Raw genomic sequence first — 15,997 nt, 5'->3', positions numbered from 1 at the left:
TGCTGCCGGGAGTGGATGGGATAGGCTGGACTTTGCAGCTGGGGATGGGTGCACTGCAGCCAGGACAGGACAGGACGGGCAGGACTGGCTCCCTGCCTCCCACCATACCCTCAACACACAACCATGCCCTCCCACAGCCCCCACACATACTCCACACACCACAGTCCCCACACTCCTACCCCCCACCACAAGCCCCCCACACTCGCACACTCCTATACTCCCCCACCATAGCCCCAAACACACCCACACCCTCCCACCCCATCATCCCTACCATACCCACACCCTCCCACACACACCCATCCCAACCATATACCCCACACCCACACCCTTCCACACGCACCATACTCACACCCTAACTACACAGCCCCCACATACACCCTCTTATTCCCCCACAAGCGTAAGAGTGTATTTTGAGCTCTTATGCAATTGCCTCTAGAAACACTATGCAAACACACACAAATCAGGGCAAAAATATTTTTTCAAATAAAATTAAAATATGTTATAGTAGATATTGGATTTTTTTAGTATATGTCTTGTTTCTTTTTCTAGTTTCAAGATGGTAACTCCCTCCCCCACAAAAGGAGTCCAAGACCAATTTCATACCAAAGGTTGAAGAAGGAGAAAATGTCCATGTGTTCACATCATGCTCTTTTTATGCATTTGTTGTTACTGAGGTCAAACTAAGACCTTAGTCTCCTTACTTAAGTTTGGGAGAGGGAGGGTCAGTCTCATGTCCAGTGTAAAGCTAACTGTTTGTACTTGGACAGTAGGTAAGCAAACACACCTACTAAAGAGCTGAAGACAGAAAACATACAAATGTTTAAATCGATAAACTAAGCATTTGGACAAAGAGATTTTCAAAGCAGTCCAAAGCAAGTCAAGAAAAGGACAAAAGTCCTCTTAAGGAGGAACTGCACTAGCATAGTTAACCAATTAGTTAATAGCATAGTTAATCCAGGGCAGCATTTATAGCCAACAGCACTCAAGGGAGTGATGCTGCATCATCATATCCATCTGCAGTCTCCTACCCTGGAGGTTTTCAAGAGAAGACTGGACAGTCACTTCAGGGGGGAGTCTGGACCCGATGATCTGCAAGGTCCCTTCCAGCCCCTAACAATCTATGAATCTGCCTTTAACTGCCCAGTTCGAATGGCCAGATACCCATTTATAGCTGGGGCCTTTGGGAAAGAGGGTGATTATCTAACAGGACTTCATCTATGGTTTCAACTGCAGCAAAGCAGATTTAGTTTAAGGTTAAATCATGGGGTGGGGATGGAGTCCTCAGTACCAGAACAGTGGACCTAGATGCCCAGGAAAGTTGAAAACCTACAATGAAGGTTTTGAGAGGCCAGATATGTTATCCCAGATGAATGCCTGAGTGGTGCATCCTGCATTCATGCAGGTAGTTGGCTTGAGAGACTTCCCAACCCAGGTGATTCTAAACAAGACTAGTCTGTCTCAATGGGTTTTTAACTGCTAAAGATTCTCCCTCCAAAAAAAATGTACTTGTTCACAGTGGATTTCTGACTTATATCCTTGCTGAATGAGTTCTGCATAAGCACACAATTCCCACCCCGGAGCAGAGATTAAAGAGTCCTCATAGTGCCACACAAAGTATAGCTTTCAGAAGCACCAAGCAGATTTAGGAGCTTAAATCCTATTTGCAAAAAGTCACAGTTGATGAAACTTGGGCTCATAAAAGTTTTTGGAAACGTTACCCAATATCACTTATGTAAATGATTTCCTGAATTTGTGTCTAGTTGCAACTTCTTGGTTTATGTCTGTGTAGTCCAGATGGAAAAAACTTCCATTTCTACCCCTACCTCAGTAACACTGATTTTCTTTTACATTGTCTCCTGATTTCATGTTTATCCTTTCTTTCCTCCAAAGCACTGAATGGGACCTGAAGTTTCTAAAGAATTTTTATTTATGACATTTTCCTGATTGCAGTACAAAAAGAAGGGTACTGCTTGCTTCCAACTGGAGGATTGTAAATACTTATCTGCTAGCTCCTACGTTCTTCTCTTGCCAACAGACACTATAATGGAATTTACAAGAATTACACTCTTACTTTCACCCAGAGAGCAATGATATTGTGTGTGTCCAGTCTGAGTCAAAGCATTTCATGAGTCAGAAATGGCTGATCCAGGCAGAGAAGTGATATGTGGTAAACAGAACTATCAAATTGTCAGGTTAGACAACAGCTAGACAATGAAATCTTCAATTTTAAATATTTAGGGGGTAATGTATTATTTACCAATTGGCAGAGAATTACTGACATGCAACATGACTCTCTACACCAGTCAAGTTTTTTAAAACAATCCTTAAAGCAATGAAAACTGTGAGAGGTAACTCTACAACTTGGATTTATAACAATACCTAGCATCAGATAAATGTCTGTCCCACAGCAGATTGTTCGATGAAACAAAAACGAGTGAATGCATGATAAAATACAAAATACAATGCATTATAGTGGAAACCACAGCTACTGTTAGAGGCAAAAACTGATTGTGCTTATTAATTCTCAGGCTTTTTGAGTGGCTGGAATTCACTTTTTGGACAGAAGGATTCACTTACATGCACAGTTTACTTTTCTTATGTTTAATAACAATATCAATACTCGATAGCTTTCTTTTCCCCTTTTAAAAGTGTCAAGAATTTGTTAAAAGCTTCCTGAACTTTTCCTTGGGTTTCTGTTCGAGGCAATCCTAAAAACCACACAGAGGGAGAGCTAAGGAACAGGTCCATGGCACGGGTGTCAGCAACAGCAAAGAACATAACCAGGCACCAGGGCACAGGGGCAGTGGTGCCATCCAGTTGCTGTTGCTGCTGCTGCCAAGATTGCTGTTGTGAGGCTGCCAGGAGCAGCGGTTTGTTTTTTCACCTAAGTTGCCCTGCCTTAGTTACACCACTGGATGTCATGGTAGAAACGCTGAAGAAGCTACAAAGAAACTTGTTGGGTGGGAAGGGGGAAGAAGGTTGACTGATATATTAATTCCAAAGTATAACCTGGCTGGGTTAGAATGTCCTCCAACAAGTGCATTGCGCTCCAGGGAGGTATGCCTGTTTGCCTGTCCCATTCCTTCGTCCCCTCCACCTTCGGTGTTCAAGTAATAATTGTAAGATTAAAATAAAGTTCATAGATGCCAATTCCTTCCATTTAAGTTGAAATTCAGGTTGGGGTGGCAAGATACACATATGGGACCTAAAGCAGGACAGAATGGTACTAATAATGCCATCTTTCTTCGGTTACAAGAGCGTCAAATCATGGTTGACTGTCAAAACTAGTTCTGAGGTTTTTTTCAGAAAAAGCAGAAGAAATTTCTGCCCCAGTTTGGTAGATCAAGAGATTTAAAAAGAGAATTATTTTGAACTAAACATCCTCTTACCGTGTTTGCAAACCAAACACGCCAGCCCTCAAAATGCAACATTGAAAATGAATATGAACAAAAGTGAAACAGACTTTTCATTGATTTCCATTGTCCAGACAAATGCAAAAGGTAAACAAGTACCACAAATAAAGACAAACAAAATCCTTGCTAGTAATTTAAAATGTTACTAGCAACACAGATAAAACCAGTTATTTACGTAATTATTTTAATTATCTTCAATATAAATTAAACAGCAGTTACCAGCTAGAAGCTCCCCTTTTAACTGCCTTAATTTCTACTAAGCAATTGAATTAATGAGCTGCTTACAGTTATAATCAATAATTCATTATCTATGAAGTGGTGTTCTTTTCACAACATAGCTTGTTACTGTGATACCACCTATAAAAATAACATAGGTGGATGTTAATTGTGTCATAAACTTCAGATGCAACAACCAATTTCCTTGTTAGGGGCGATAAATAATAAAGTGACTATTTCACAGGTTGCAGATACAGCTTCAGATACTGCTGCCGTTAGCAATGTATAATTTTGGTTTCAGGAGGATGAATACTACAAAGACAGAACAGCTATTAATTAAAGGTAGACATTCAACCCTCCACCACCCTTCTCCTCATTTTTAATTTTTGGCCAAGCTCTGAAGTTTTAGCAGGCTAATTTAGTCTGTCACCTGGTTACATGCCATGGCCTCTAATCCTGGAATTGCTTAGTTATATTTAGTACCTCTATCCATTTTTATGTATATAATACCAGATTGTATTATATACATAACCGTCTTTTAGGGCTTTGCTGCTACTGTTTTCCATTTATAATTTAGGGTCCACATAAAAGTGATGGCCCAGTGATTCATCTTCAATTTGGGAGACCAAGGCTCAAGTGCCAGCGCTGCTACAGACTTCCAAGTGACAGGCAAACCACTTTGCTCTTCAGTTCCTGATCAGTACCAGTGGCTATAACCCTTCCATTTCACTGTGGATGAAGCTAAATGCATTACATACTGTTACGTGCTACGGTGACAGGCGCATATGCATACAAGACAGGACTAATTCAATTAGCCTATATAATACAGGACTTTCCTGAATTAATTTGAATTAGAACAAGCAAAAATATCTGATCTTGACTTCAAAGGTGCCCGTGATGATTCGTCACAACGTATGAGAGCTGTGCCATTGATTAATTATCCAGCTATTAGAAGTACAGCTGTGATTGATGATGTGATGATGGATATGATGCAGCTAATATGAATTCAAAAACCATTTGGCATTATAAGGCACAACCAGAACGTGGCATAAAGCAGCTGTGGTGCCCGACTGGAAAGAAAGGGGATTGAAAGAAGTGTGACACCCATTGGGGGGACACCACTTGCATGTCACTTTGCCAAGACACTCCAGTGGACAGTTTCAAAGGAAGATGGTAGAGCAATCAATCTGCGCACACAGAAAACAACACAAGTACTACAGAAACAGAATGACTCAGTATTTGTGATTAGAGACCTGATAATAATGAACTAAGAGTATAACAAAAATGTTACTTTTGCTCCCATAGGTACGGAAAAACCTTAGGATAATGTATTAGGAAAAAATATACGGGATGAGTTGGAGAGATTAAATGTGAAGCAAGTTGATGGAATTTGGATTTAGAGATAAATGTTGGAAGTAAGACCTCTTCAAACATTGTTGGATCTCTTCCATTTTAAATATAGTCATGAAGATAATTCTTTTTTAAAAATCAAAGTTTACCCCTTTTTTGTAACTAGCTTGCATTTTAAATGACAAAAAATTAAATAGTACATAAATCTTTAAACTAGCTACATCTTTAGAGAAGCCACGAAAGCCCTACTAAAAAGCTAATAAACAAATCACCAAAAACATTAGCTGTAACAGTTTTATTTTTTTTAATTTTACTATATTGACATTTTATGCACAAATATTTTAGAGTAAAAATAGAAAATAATTGTTTCATGTAAAATTACCAAAAAAATTCAAAACCACAAAAGAAATACATAATTATTAGCAGAGTATAAGTGTCTTTATTTAAAGAGTAAAAAGTATGCAAAAACCTTCAGTTTTACAAAAATTGGGAATATACTTTCTATGTTTTTCTTCTGGCAGCAACAGAACATAACTCTTGACAATATATTCTACACCTTTTAATTAATTGAAGACATCAAGTCAGTCACAGATCTCTCCCTCAACTACAGAAAATGTCAGCATAGTTATGCTGTTTGAAATACACCCCTGGTCCTTTTTTAATGGCAGAAGCAAAGTGGAAGAGCAGATGACCCTATGAAGAAGTAAAATGAATACACCCAAAAGAGTACTGAAAGCTACTGAAGAATGTCAGAATAAAATGTATTTACAAAGAAAGCTTTGATGTCTTACTACTTCCTAATAGGTTTCTTATTTTTTGTGTATACTCAAGGGTAAAGCACTCATTTTAATTTTTAACTTGGATATTAAATCTTTCTTCTGCAGTCCTGTTTTGACTGGGTTGGTTAACATTTTAAGCCCTCTTTTTTTCTGCTCCTTGGCAGTATTCTAGACTTCTTCTAGAAAGGTATTCATAAACTGCTGTATGTTTAACATCTTGTCAAGAGAGAGAGAGGCAGTTTCTCTGCCCCCCCCCCCCCCCCCCCTTTCAAACAGTGGGACACTAGACTAGAAAAAAACATCCCAAAAGAAAAGTTTTAGCCATAGAACTTGCAGGTTAAATGTCCCCATTAATAAGCAAGTTAGCTGTCCCATAGTTGTCTTATTTACAGAATAGATTACAAATTTCTGACCTACAGTGAAAATGGACTGAGCTTCTACCAGAACAATGCTAACAAATAGGTATTTGACTCGACAGATGTATTTGCATCTGTAACTAAAAACTGAATTTGCTTATAGTTTCTTACACAGCTAACGTATCTTTTGGAGGAAGTATGCTCTCCTGTTGATGGACAAAGGAGCACTTCAGATATTAAAAAAAACAAACCATTTTCATAGATTAAGAATCCTGACAGGAGCTTGGCACAAGTGCTACAATGAAGGTGGTAGTTATATTTTAAAAGGTAGACAAAAAACCCACGCAAGAGATCCTTAGGCCTACAAGTAGGGGCATTGAGATGATGACTGATCTAGATAATACACATTCTTTTCATGAAGGGTTCTTGAGAAATAAAACCCTACAGCTATATCAGCCTCTCCAATTTTATTTCCTTTGAAAGCAAGTAAGACTGTTCTTTTTACCTATCAAGAACAATGGCCTCATGCTCCCATTCAGTTTCAGTACCTTTTAGATTCAGCACCTGTCAATGGAGTCAGGTTCTTGATTTAATTTTTCAGGGCAACTTGACCTTTCATAATGGAAATAAAGATTTTGTCCTTATCCAATTATATTTTAACTACGAGTCAAGTGAAGATAAAACGTTTACCAGTGGCTCACTATTTTTTTTTAAGTCATTACTTGCAGAAAGCAGCAAAAATGTATAGTAACACAAAGGGGGAGGTGGGTAAAACTGAAAAAATACACTTTTCAGATGTCAAAGGTAGTAGTCTAGCAAGGCAGAAAGGCAGCTCAAACTGCAGAGACATTTTTGTTCTTCCCATGTATGTGAAGCACTATGTACAACAAGCAGTGTCTTGGGATTCAGGATACACTGCAACTATATATTTTTGTAAAAAATTATCCAGACAATTATCCCGCTTTGAACTCAGGAACATGCAGTTGTGTTTTTGAGGCTGCAAAACATTATCTGATGTTTGTAAATAAACTCATTAAAAGAAGTATTTTTCATATTTTAATATCGCAAACTACAATACTTTCCAAAGTCAAGCTTTAGTTCTTTGTATAATTATTTGCAACCTACATTTGGTTTTTAAGCAAGATTGGACTGCTGACTGTGATTAAGTCTTCAGTTTATCAAGATCAGCTACAGTGCAGGTATGAGCATCCTGGACTAATCAGTACTCTGTAGAGTATTAAAAACCAAAAGGTACTCTTTAGGTGAGGGGAAATCTTTTCAAGTTTTTAATCGCCACATGACTAGAGAAAACATGGATTTTTTTTTTTAACCGAGTTTCTAGCATGACAATGTCTTTCAAAACAGTTTTGTACTTATCCTTATATATGCATGTTATCTACATATTTAAATGAAATACTCACAGTTGGCTTTTGACCTAAGCCAGATTTAAATCTGGATCTCTTTCTTCAGCACTGATCTTCAGCTCAGTCTATTCTTAGTTTCTTTTGCTTATAAGTAGAGACACTATCTTAAAGACTTGATGCCTTGTAATTTTTTAATACGTCTTTTCTTTCAGCTATGCTTGATTAGAAGAAAATAATGAGCATGTTTATTGACAACCTATGCTTTACCTCTGAACGCATCAGATTCCATTTGGTAATCAATGGCAAATAAAAATAGTGAAAATAGTTGAACTCAAGTAACTGACCAGCCTGTTTCCTGTTTATACTTCACACAGTAACAAATATTTTGCAGGGCTGGACACACAACATTGAGAACAGTTCACCTTTTCTGACCAATTCCAGACTACATGCCACAGTGGGTCAGTGTTCATGTTGAAAAACCTGTGGTGATCCCCTAACTCATACTGAAATATATGCTGCTTAAAAGATCCAAATTTATGGGAGCCTTAGTTCCTTGTAGAAAATCATGCATCATATTGTACTGCCAAAGAATAATAGAAGCTTCCAATTCTGATAAACATAAGAGCAGTAACTGCTCTGGGTATATAGGAAAGGCCTCTGGCTCCTACTTTCAGGTCCTAGTGCTTAATTATCTTTCTCTGTTTGCAGGGATGCTGTAGCTAGTGCCACTGCTGTGACTGGTTGTGCAATGCCGTGGAGCTGCATCTTCGCCAGCTTCTTCTGCTCACACTCTGTGACCAAACGATTCAATTCTGCTGCACTGTAGCCAATGAGAGTTTTCAAGTCACAGACAAATTTGTACACAAATCTCTTGCCTTGTACTTTGCAGATCATGTCCCCATCATAATAATACCTTCATGGAGAGGGGAAAAAAAAAAGCAAAATCAGTGTGAACTAAGAGACCACTATATTCAGTGACTGGACCCTAGAGAAAATAATCAGGATACACTGCCTAGGGAAACTCCAGTTCCCAAAATTTGTTTCCTTTCTTCTGATCTAGTTGTGTATGTCAAAATATACTTAGTCCTTCACACTTTTTTAATTCAATGTAATTTTGCGGAAGAAACAGAAACAACTGAATACAATTCTTTCCCAACTGCTTTGGAAGACAGCTCAAGAAAATCTTTGCTGCTGATGGTAATTCTCAGAATGAGAGCAGTTTAAAACTTTTTAGCTTTACATTTCACATACTACTTTGCCATCAGCAAACAGAAGATAAAAAATTAGCCAAGTATTACTTTTCTGTTGAATAAGGAAATAGATACTGTTTCTGGTAATTCACTGGTAGCAGTCAGGGACACACCAAAAACCCTCAAATCAACTGTAATCCCTGATTATTATGAGGGAGAACAAGAGCTACTTGTTTATCTTTACAACATTTGGGCAAAGTATCTTATGCATTCATCAGCAGCTTCATTGTCATTTAATACTCAGAAATTTACACAGTGGTTTTAATTAGTAAGCAAACCAATGTTAACAAAGTTAGATCTCACTTTTTGTTTAAACAAATCCAGGAAAATAGCAGCATTTATTTTAGTGGCAGCAACAGGCCTAAATTATCCCAAGACTCTCAAGCATTAGAAAACATGGCAATATTGAAACAGCTGCCAAAAGAGCAATCATATGAGGAACAAAAAAAACATTTTCCCCCCAGTCATCATTTAGACAAATAATTATATAAATACCCTGATAATAAGAACATTTTTCTTTAACTCTTCAGCTGTGCTGGAGTGCTGAAAGTCTTATGTACCCCTCCCTCCCTTTCTCCCCCAAATCTTTAAAAAAAAAAAAAATCACTTTCGTTGTTTTGATATTGGAATACATTTTTTTATGTATATCCTAATACCACAATTGGATAAAGCAAAATAGTAATACAGCAAAGGGAACAACATTACACGTTTTATAAATGTTAAAACAATACTTTAAGAAATTTTAGGAAATATTAAGGAAACAGTTTTATTAATGTTCAATTTGAAGCATTTTACACATTTAACTGTATATTCAAGGTGGCTCAATTTAAATCAAGACAATTAAAAAAAAACTACCTGGTTTTTAAGAAGCCACTGACTTCAGCAAATTTGAAAATGTGTGTGTCTGCAATTTTAGATAAAGCACACTCAAGTATAAATAGCAGTTTTGGGTTTGTTTGTTTTTACTGATACTTATGCGTGGCTACCTTATTTGACTTTCAAAACATGCTAGAAACAAAAGCCAAAATACTGAAAATAGTAAAATATTAGTATGTGATTTTACTCACATTAAGGGTGCTAAAAAATCCATAAATCCTCACATCATCAGGATTAAATTAAAATCATTTTCTCAGGAACATTAAATCTTTGTCGCTTCAAAACAGAACTGCTTCAGTGTTAACACTGAGAAATAGTAGGTTTGTAATATACTCAGAAAATTGTTGTGAATTTACACACCACCATCCAAGCCAGAATTTTCTGAAAACTGAAGCTTAATCCCACATTTAGGTGATTAAAACAGTGCTTCCCAAACATTTGCTCCGCATGATCCCATTTATGATTCCATGTCTTCAGCATGGCCCCTCACTTCCAACTCACAGCCCCCAACTCCCTGAGGTGCCCCAGGGCCAGGGCTCACAGACCCCTGCCACCCTCCAGCAGTGCCCAACCCCTGGCTGTTGCCTGTGGGAAGCGGCAGCTGCTGTGGCAGGAGTGGAGCACAGATCCCTCCACCTGTCCTCACACATGGTGGGCAGCACAGCTGGAGCAGAGCCTGGGGTGGGGGGGGGAGGATGCGGACTGCCTGCTCGGGGCTTCCCACTCTGCTGCGCTTGCCACGGGGAGGGTGGGGGGGGGTTGTGGTGCAGCGGGCAGGATCCAGCATGGGTGGGAGCACCACACTGCCATGCTCGCCTAGGTGACATGCCTCCTACCTGCCTACCTGCAGTGCAGGCCACAAATCCATGCTGCTGCAATGCTTCACCTTGGTAGCCATGGTGATGCAGGACAACAGGGTATGCTGTGGTGATTTATGTGGAAGGTTTTGGGGGGGAGACACAGGGTGTAGGGTGGGGTGTGATGGAGAGTGTGGTGGAAGTGCTGGGACCCCCCATGCTGCCCCTCATGGTGCACAGCCCCTGTCACTGGCAGGAGCAGCAGCAGCACCAGGCGTTGGGTGCTTGGGGCATTTGTGGCCTGCGCAGGTGCTGCTGCCCAGTGGCATGTGTCTCCAGCCAGTGCTGCATGTGGTAGCAATGAGCACAGCCAGGCCGGCCTGCTCTATTGTGCAGGGCTCCACATGGCGCATGTGCAGCTCCCAGTACTTGTGTGATCGGGCCAAGCCCTGCAAGATGGAGCCAGCTGCTTTCCCTGCCCCCTGCCATGCAGATCCCAGGACTCAGTTCCCATCCACTCCTGGCTGAGTCCAGGGACCTGCACGACAGGGAGCGGTGAAGGCACCCGAATCCATCACATGGGGCTTCCCCCGGTGGCATGTTGAGTGCTGGTAGATGCACGTGCACTAAATAGAGGCTCACATGATAAAGGCAGGCTGACCTGCCTGTGCACTTTGCCACCATGCGCAGTGCTGGCCAGAGCCACATACCGCCAGCAGCAACGGTTGCGTGGAGCACGAGCACCCTCAGCACCTGCTGCTGCTGCCAGTGGCAGGGGCTGTGCATCATGGGAAGGAGAGTGTGGGGTGTCCCCACACCCCCCGCACACCCACACCCTGCCCACCCAAGCTCTGCTCTCCCGCTGCTCCCCAGGTACGTGCTCTGTGCTGCTGCCAGCTCCAGCCCAATGCTCCAGCCTAGCTGCAGCTCCCCCTTCTCCCGCCCCTGCTGCTTCCCTACCTGGTGCCTGGAGCAAGCAGGACCACCAGGGAAGCCAAGTGGGTCCCCCAGTGGCTGCAGCAGTAGTAGCAGCTGCCCTGCCTGGAAGCTGTGCCAGGCCAATCTACATATGAGGGTGGGAGCGAGGCACGTGGGCTGGGCAGGGTACAATTAGTAGGTGGGTGCCTGTGGGCCGGATAAGATTGCCTGGTGGGTCGGATCCGGTCTGCGGGCCATATTTTGCCCACTCCTAGATTACAGTGATTTCTTGCAACCCCATCTGCTGTTTCTGCAACTCCATTTGGGGTCACGACCCACAGTTTGGGAACTGCTGGATTAAAGGCTGGATTTTAAAAACTCAATTAGTATGACTTGGTAACATAATTCTCATTTACTTCAAATAGCAAAATCCTAATGAATAGCCTGCATCTTTGTTGCAGAAAGTCAATGTACCCGGCAATTCAGTTTATTGGAAACTTATAGTGGCAGCAAATACAGAAAGAACAGTTTGTTTATTAACTGTGTCTGAGTTTGCATTATTATGTTGTCACAATAAGGAGGTTAGTAAGTGCCTGAACTCATCAATCTAAATGAGCATTTAAACCATGAAGTGAAAGAAAAAATCCTACGCAAAATCTGAAATTTTACTAACAATTAGGAAACTAAAGAAATAAGCATAGAATATCCGTTTAACACTACTGACTGTATTGGGAAGAAAGTGAACTACTAGCAGTATGTAATTTGATTAAGAAAAAAGTAGTAATTTTCACAAATCTGTATAAAATAGTGAACAGTTGTGAGGCGGGTATTTTATTTTGCCATCAATGAAAATGTGAAGCTATTGGTTGGTGTGTTACAAGAGAAATGGAGAGCTCCAAATATTAAAAAAAAGGAAAAGGACATTTTGAACAGCTGAAAAAATTGAGGTGTGCCATGTTAAAACATTTTTTGGAAACTTCTATTATCAAAATATTTTATCGTCTCCTAAAGGTGACATATCTCATACATTCAAATAATGACCCAGAATGGTAAGATTTGATGGGAGCTGAAGCAGCAGATGGCTTAGCTGTCATTATCCATCTATCTCTTAGGAGAGCATACAACAGAAATTAACTGGAAACACTGAACAACTTCACAGAAGAAATTAGTGGTAGACCTTACCTCAGAGCACGACTAAGCTTCTCATAGTTCATGGTGGGTTTATTTTTACGCTGTCCCCATTTCTGTGCAACTAGCTCGGGTTGATTCAGCTTAAACTCTCCTTCATCACCAACCCAAGAAATACAGTCCCGAGCATCTTTGTCAGTAAGAAGTTCTAGCAAGAACTGCCATAACTGGATCTGGCCATTGTTTCCTATTGTAAAGCAACAAAAAGTGAAATTAACCCAAGTTCATTGAAACTGCAAACACAGAAAAAACATGCCAATGAAAATAAATTACATTCTCAAGAGTGGCTATTACTTTTGATCAATTGTAGTTGAACTCCAAAGACTAGTATTTTCCTGCTAAGACAAGTTAAGCTATCAATACCAATCTCCTTCACATGCATGCACACATGCGCCAAATGAACATCACAAACCTACTGAGTTTGAACTATATTTTTATTCAGTGTCAAGTGCAATTATTTGAGTACATTTTAATCCTTGAAAATATGCCTTAGAGTTTTCCTTTACAAATATATATTTGAGGAAGAGACACACTCAGATGTTCCTCTCAAATTTCCTACTGAAATTACTTTAGAATTTACTTTACTGAAAGACTTTATAAAATTCATATGAGGTCAGGTCAAGATCCCTCAGGTATAGCTAACAAAATACTGACTTTTTAAAAAATGATCCTTCAAGCTTTATTTCCTAAAACTATAAAGGGGTACTTACAAACGGGCTGAATTTCCAGAAGTACTTATCATGCAGTAACTCCCTTTGGAGTCAGTTTTGAAGGTCTTATCTGAGGAGCCCAGTTTTAGCTTCCTGATTTTGAAAATCTTGGTGTGTCCACTACAAGACACTTTGCCAAAGCTTACAGAACATATAAATGACCTTAAGAAAAGAACATAAGGACACTTGTCTAATGCAGAGCCAAATGAAGAGAAGTGAACAGAAATTCTGGAAATAAACTGCAGAACAATATGCAGTTTTCCTGAATAAACCTTCACTTAAATGATAGTGCTAACAAAATGATGGCAGGAACTGAACAAACACTGCTCCTACTGCCCAACTAAGGATCTATAACATACTAATTATTTGCCCTCTTAGTTTCCTCCTTCAGCATCTAACAAACAAAATTAAAGTTTAAACAAATGGTATGGAAGCAGGGTGCAGAAAGGACAGGAGATCTTTACTGAAAACGACAGTCATAATCTGGCATTTGTCTGATCTACCAGATGGTATGTCCAATAAACACACTGCTCTAACACTATTCTGGGAATTTTATTGGCTCAGAATAGGAAGAGGGTCGTTAACTACTTCATCCCTGCAACGTCTGAATTTTTCCTGCCAGCCTTCCATCCAAGTACTAGTGAACACAGAAAGCCTGATAAAAATAGCACCTTAGAGTGATCCAAGGTATGCTGCATATTTGTCATGCAATTTAACCATTAAACACCCCACAGCACTCTACTATGGTATAAGAAGAAAACCTCCACTGATCACATACCCTTGTTTGTCACCTACTATCCCACACTTGAACCAATAAAAAGGATCATCAAACAATTACAGGTTAGACTCAAAAAGGACCAGATCTTGAGAGAAATATCTCCAGGCACTCTGATTCTGGCCTTCAGACACCCCCCAACCTTTCCCAATACAACAGAGCCAAACTCCTTGCTAAACAACAGGCATATAATGGGACCCAACTCTGCCTCAACAATACAAGCAAAACCTGTCAAGTCATCTCTACTGCTACAACAATCAACACTCCCCACAATAAAACTGATCAGAATCCATGGATCACACACTTGTCTGTGGTATGCCTCATCCCATGCACCACATACCCTCATGGAAACTACATGAATGAAACCAAACAAAACCTAGAGACCAGAATCACAGAAAGTTAGGGTTGGAAAGGACTTCAGGAGGTCACCTAGTCCAACCCGCTGCTCAAAGCAAGACCAGCCCCAAATAGATCATTCCAGCCAAAGCTCTGTCTAGGCAGGTTTTGAAAACCTCCAAAGATGGAGCTTCCACCACCACCACTGGGTAACTGGTTTCAGTGTTTTACTACACTCCTAGTGAGAAAATTCTTCCTAATATCTAACCTAAACTTCCCTTGCTGCAGCTTGAGACTGTTGCTCCTTCTTCTGTCATCTGCCACCACTGAGAACCGTCTAGCTCTATCCTCTTTCAAACCCCACTCAGGTAGTTGAAGGCTGCTATTAAGTCCCCTCTCAGTAAGATAAAGGACAGACATTAGGATGCAGGTCGAATATTTTTCACAGGGTAATCACTCCTTGTCTGCCCTCATAGTTCTCACATGCAAGGGAAATTTACCAGGCACCTTCAAAAAATGAGCCAGGAAACAAAAATTCACTAGCCTGTTGGGACACACTGAGTCAGGGACTTAAACAATAACTTATTGGCCTATATGGTAATCTACCTGATACTCACTGCATTTCACAGGTGATAACAAGCCTCCTGAACAATCCTGCTCTTCCACTTACCAGGGTTTTACTACGTTGTTCTTGTCAGTTGGCTACCTGATAATTTCTCTCATATCCTGTTTTTATTTACCTATGGAGTTTTGTAAAAGACATTGTTCCATTTGTTGTTTAGCTCGGCTGTGCCTGCTTCTCTCCAGAGACCCAAGAAAGGCTACTGTGATACCCAACAGCTTTTCTAAGTGTATCCAAATGATGCAGCTGGTCAAATAAAAGATACTACCCACAAGCACTCTCACCTCTCTAAAATAAATTTTTAAGAAATGGAGACCATACCCGTTCTGTTTCCTGGTGAACTTCTGTCTTCTCCTGAGATTCTTGGAGCTCTCTGTACTTTAGCTGCCTTTGCACTGCTGTTTATTACTTTAATGGTGGTTGGGGTAGCAGGCTGTACAGATGCTGGAATAATTTGCACAGCTGTAGAAGGTAAAACATTGGAGAAGAACATTCATTACAAAAGGCTGAAAGAAAAACCTCATACACAAAGGCATACTTTAAAAGCTATTGATAATACCAGTAAGAACCAAACATTTTCCTCTAAAAGATGTCATCACCCTAAAAATAACTTAAATACTTTCTACCTATTTAAAGCGGATTTGACTGTATTTTCTAAATATATTATACATTTCTATCATTTTGACCCCAGCAGTCTTTCCTGACCAGAGCAGGGAAGCTGGACCCAATGATCTCACAAGGTCCCTTCCAGCCCTAAACTTCCGTGAATTGTCCATTTTACTAAATTTGTTTGGGTGTGGGTGTGATTCAGTTGTGAAAAATTATTTCATTATTATAATTTCACTAAGGCCAATACTTGGGAAGCCACCATAAACCCATGCAATTGGGCTTTAAGAATGCCCTGACCTGAGGGCTGGGAGAAAAAAAATCCATCTTACTTCATTTGTAGTATAGTCCCTCCATGACTGCTTCCTCAAATTTATAAACTAGAATATACTGGCTGCCCCTCCAAATCCTTTACCTCTTCCCAAAGTCACTGAACACTCT

The 15,997-nt window shown here is 40.2% G+C and overlaps 1 protein-coding gene across 2 annotated transcripts in view; it reads right to left on the bottom strand.

Annotated features, from left to right (window-relative positions):
- Positions 1-6,006: 6,006 nt before the first annotated feature.
- GABPA (GA binding protein transcription factor subunit alpha) overlaps positions 6,007-15,997 on the bottom strand; it is a 38,702-nt gene continuing 28,711 nt past the window's right edge. For both annotated transcript variants that reach the window (XM_006035436.3, XM_014525583.2), the window contains 3 exons: positions 15,272-15,412; positions 12,502-12,694; positions 6,007-8,391 (listed from right to left, as the gene is read on the bottom strand). In XM_006035436.3, coding sequence (XP_006035498.1) covers positions 8,163-8,391; positions 12,502-12,694; positions 15,272-15,412 — 563 coding nt within the window. In that variant the 3' untranslated portion in view covers positions 6,007-8,162. The remainder of the gene's footprint in view (positions 8,392-12,501; positions 12,695-15,271; positions 15,413-15,997) is intronic.

Source organism: Alligator sinensis, unplaced genomic scaffold (assembly GCF_000455745.1).
Source record: "Alligator sinensis unplaced genomic scaffold, ASM45574v1 scaffold1151_1, whole genome shotgun sequence".
In the NCBI taxonomy this organism is placed as follows: Eukaryota; Metazoa; Chordata; order Crocodylia; family Alligatoridae; genus Alligator; species Alligator sinensis.
This window is presented reverse-complemented; position numbering and strand designations above follow the sequence as displayed.